The sequence below is a fragment of the Schistosoma mansoni genome, assembly GCF_000237925.1.
Source record: "Schistosoma mansoni, WGS project CABG00000000 data, supercontig 0204, strain Puerto Rico, whole genome shotgun sequence".
In the NCBI taxonomy this organism is placed as follows: Eukaryota; Metazoa; Platyhelminthes; class Trematoda; order Strigeidida; family Schistosomatidae; genus Schistosoma; species Schistosoma mansoni.
Window position 1 is genome coordinate 189,782 of NW_017386077.1, and position 4,168 is coordinate 193,949.

A 4,168-nucleotide genomic window follows, 5' to 3' on the forward strand; every position below is an offset into this window, starting at 1 on the left:
ATTACCAATAATATAAACAGACTATACATTTAAGTTTCATTAATGTGTATCAGTTTTTTGTTGTTGTTCTTCATTGATTGTGAAATGAACTTCATTATGTTATAAATGTCATTTTTCATTGTTTGTTTTCCCATTATGTTATGACATTTTCTTTGTGACTTTATTATTTGATTATAAGTAACAAGGATTTTTTGTTGTTTTTATTTCCAGGGTTGCAAAGATAAATATAAAGTAATGTTGAAAGATAAATTGGTCATTATCTTCCTTGCAACTGTTTCTATTGCAGCTTTCGAAGTAAGATAAATTAATGTTTGTTTTGTTTTACAGTTTAATTTACTTTATATATATATATATATATATATATATTGTCTATTTAACTAGGAAATTGAAGGTCTTCAATTATAGTCAGTGTATTATTTCAGAAATAATGATTCTTCCAGAGAATACATTTATTTTGTAGTATTAATGAATGATTATATCCAGAGTTACCTCAAAGTCTTGTAGATAGTGGGATTTTTATTTGTTTGTACATTGTACACAGTAATTATTCTTCACTCTCCACTTGTTTTAATTATTTTCCTATCCCTGATATTAGTAAGTCTAATAACTTCATATGCCTTTGTATTCAGATCAATCTGATATTTGAAATTATTCTGATAATCATAAAAAAACAAATAGTATACATTACATTTAGTGCATAGTGTAAATAAGCCTTTATGACTATATATATATATATATATATATATATATATATATATATAAAGTGCAGTGTATATATTTTTTACCTAACAAACTAATCCAATCTTAGTTATTGTTTACATTAGCAAATGTTCACGTTTATACGCATATATTACAAAATTAGCATTAATATTACTACTAATCATAATAACATGTTCGGTACTTAGAGAAATATCCGACTATACATTAGTGAACTGTAGTGAATATACTAACTTATTCAAATGTTTATCATGTAAATCGGCAAACGATATACGATGTACTAATATAGATTATATGACTTGTTTAAATGCTTTATATATATGTTTGTGTATGTGCGCAGATGAAATTGTTTAGTCTAAGGTATAAATATACATATGAAAAATAGGGTACATTCACACATATATCCTTTTACCAAGTTAAATGAATTTTGATGATTTAGAAAATAATCTGGAACTTTATTGTTCACGTTTATCACATTTCTTCTCAGTTTCGTAACGATTTTCCAGTATACACTGGCAACTGTCTTCAAGTTTAAAATGCATAAAATTACAAATATCGAAAATTTGTTTGTTTGTTTTTATTTTAATAAACTATGTGGTTTGGCAGTAAAAGCTTGGCTCATGTTATGTTGTAGTAAAGAGTAAACAAACGATGAAACACTTTTTGTCTTAGTTTGGTCGTAAATATTTCCTTCAAAATTAATGAGTCAATTTTTAAAAACGGATTTTTTGAAAGCGTAGAATGTATGAACTCACTTGGTATTGTTTACTTGGATCTTCCCATTGATGTTCCGGACTGCAATCGATCAGTTTCTTATTGACATTTGTGCATACTGTGCCTATTGCCTCGACATAGCCTCAAATCACAAGCATTATAAGCAAAGATGGATAGTGGCTAGCAGTGGAATCCAGAATGCGCATTTCACCTCATTTGGGATTCGTCAGATGGGTGTACCTGCATCCCAGAGCCCCAGAAGGAACGTCAATTCTAAGGTGCAGGTAAATCCAGTTAACGAGCCCCAAATAGGACGAAATGCGCGCCCTGGATTTCACTGCTAGCCACTATCCATCTTCGCTCATAATGCTCGTAGAATCTATGGTTTAAAATTGTTTACTGTGTTGAAAATGAATATGCATACATTACCTTGTTCCAATAAATTACACCACTTTCTGTTTCCGAATTTATTTTTACATTACCCTTTTTGATAAGTTTCTATTTGCTTTCTGTTCATTACGGATTGATAAACTCCTGTGGATCTTAGCTATTGAAAATGATCAGATAGACAGAGACTGAGTAACAGGAAATTTCTAAACTTCAGCAGAGGATGTATTTGCTAAGGAAGTTTTGATTTATTCTAACAACTCTTTCGAAGGTGAATTTGGGATTATCCAAAGAAAATATTCAACCGGTAGTGTAAAGGACTGATTTTTCTCAGACGGTAGTGATATTTAACGGTAGACTTAGTTACTAACCACCTAATATTCCGCTGTGTACTTCATGCAAATTTAAGAATATCAATCAAGGAAACTAAACTAGGAAAGTTGGTGTTTTCATTCATATCAAGAATATTTATCAGTAAGGTGATTCACTGTTCGTCTGTTATCATGATTTTGTATATTTTACAAATTTTAAAAGCATCACCACTGCATTATTCTCTTAATTTGTGTGAACGTTTTAACTCAATAATAATGAGTACTCAATTCTCATCTATTATTTGTAGCTTCCTTATTCTATTCTCTCTTACCTTCTTGCTTACTACAGAATTTCCATATAGAAAGATATAATCACTTAACATTGAGGGAAGTATCGAAAACTTTCCCTTATGGCCGTTAAGAATCTATTTCGATTTCAGTTGAGAATGATCCCCTTTAATTTCATATATTTCTTAGACTTAATTTTGTTGTATTATTAAATGAAACCGGGTCACTCTTTGGATTAATAATTTGGATATATAATTGTAGAACCTGAAGAGAATTTATTCAAAACAATATTATTCTTTCGAATCATTCGTTTTTCTCAGATTATCTTAATAACATGACATAAAAAAGCAATACAAAGTATAATATGGAGATATGTAAGATTAACCAGCTCAACGGATCAGAAATGTACAAGGCAAGCTTTCAATGAATTATGTTTTAAGTGTTCACTCAGTCTATTCACATATCAAATAAACAAGGGTTTATGTAGCTCAACGGACATTTACGTGCACACATATATTGAAAATGCAGACTAATGTAATGTGACTATTTGTGACATCTGAACGCATACAATATAACCAAAAGGTTACAATGATATGTGCAACAGTCACGTTTAATATCATTTCACTCAAGAGTTTGTATCACTCTATCATGTCAATTTATGATATGAATACGAATTTGAATAAGTGTTTGTTATACTCCAAGCATGTAGAATTGATACAACTATACAGCACTGATTGTTTTTACTTTCTTTTAACGTACTACTCAATTGTACCACAGATCTTTTTTAGTTATAAAAAAATAAATCAAAAAGTATCTACTTTCTATTTTAAATACTTTTTTTTCGAAATCCTATTTTTATAGTAGATGGTAGGTATAATGATTCGATTTTAATTTTTTTTTTGTAGATATTTTGTCTTCTGTTTTCAATGGTTATGTGTTGCACAATTCGACAATATCATTCAGATTATTATGGAGTCAATTATTCAATTGCTACTTGATCAACGGGAGTTCTGTTTCTTTTCTTCTAATTAGTATTATTTTTTATCTAATATACCACCAGGTACTTTTTGATTATTTTCATGTTTTGTTGTTTTCCAATCCTACTTTCTTGCTTTTGTTGCTTCTTGTTGTTCTTACCGTCATTTTAAAAAAAAAATTGTTTCTCTGATGATTCAATAACAACTCTTCATTTTTCTTTATTCCCTTTATTTCAATCGTAAAAATTTTGAAGTTGGTGTTTTGTGCCATCCATTATTCTGGTAATACTTTGTATCAATCTATCGAATGAATTCGGCACTTGTTTGTAAAAGCCACAACAAAAAAACATCGAACTTCTCTTTAGTCTATGTTGATGAGTGTAATTTCGATAAGGATTTTTTGTCATTTCCTATTTTATTAAACTAATATAAGTTAAATTTTTTATCATTGCCATTTATAATGCTCATTTCAGCTATCCTCTCTGCTTACATAACTTTCATTAAATTTTATTCTGAAAGCAATAAATTGCCTGTTTTGTATTTATCATCGTAATATTTATTAAAATTGTTTTTTTATTGGAGTCAGTTTCTTAATTCACATAAACCATGTAAAACATGAATGTATTGTTTGACATTTCCCCCCCCCCCAATTCCTTCAATCATCAGTCATCATACTTATTAAAAATTCTTTTAAATCATGTGGTAAATTTATAATTCTGTAATTTTTTTTGTAGACTGTTGATCATCCTATTTAGTTGACCGAGTGAATAAATT

The 4,168-nt window shown here is 29.0% G+C and overlaps 1 protein-coding gene across 1 annotated transcript in view; it reads left to right on the forward strand.

The window, feature by feature from the left end:
* Positions 1-3,453, forward strand: part of Smp_095630 (CD9-like protein Sm-TSP-1) — a 26,907-nt gene extending 23,454 nt beyond the window's left edge. Inside the window, exons 5-6 of the mRNA XM_018793242.1 lie at positions 211-294; positions 3,323-3,453. Of these exons, the coding sequence (XP_018647165.1) occupies positions 211-294; positions 3,323-3,415 (177 nt within the window). The 3' untranslated portion in view covers positions 3,416-3,453. The remainder of the gene's footprint in view (positions 1-210; positions 295-3,322) is intronic.
* Positions 3,454-4,168: the final 715 nt, after the last annotated feature.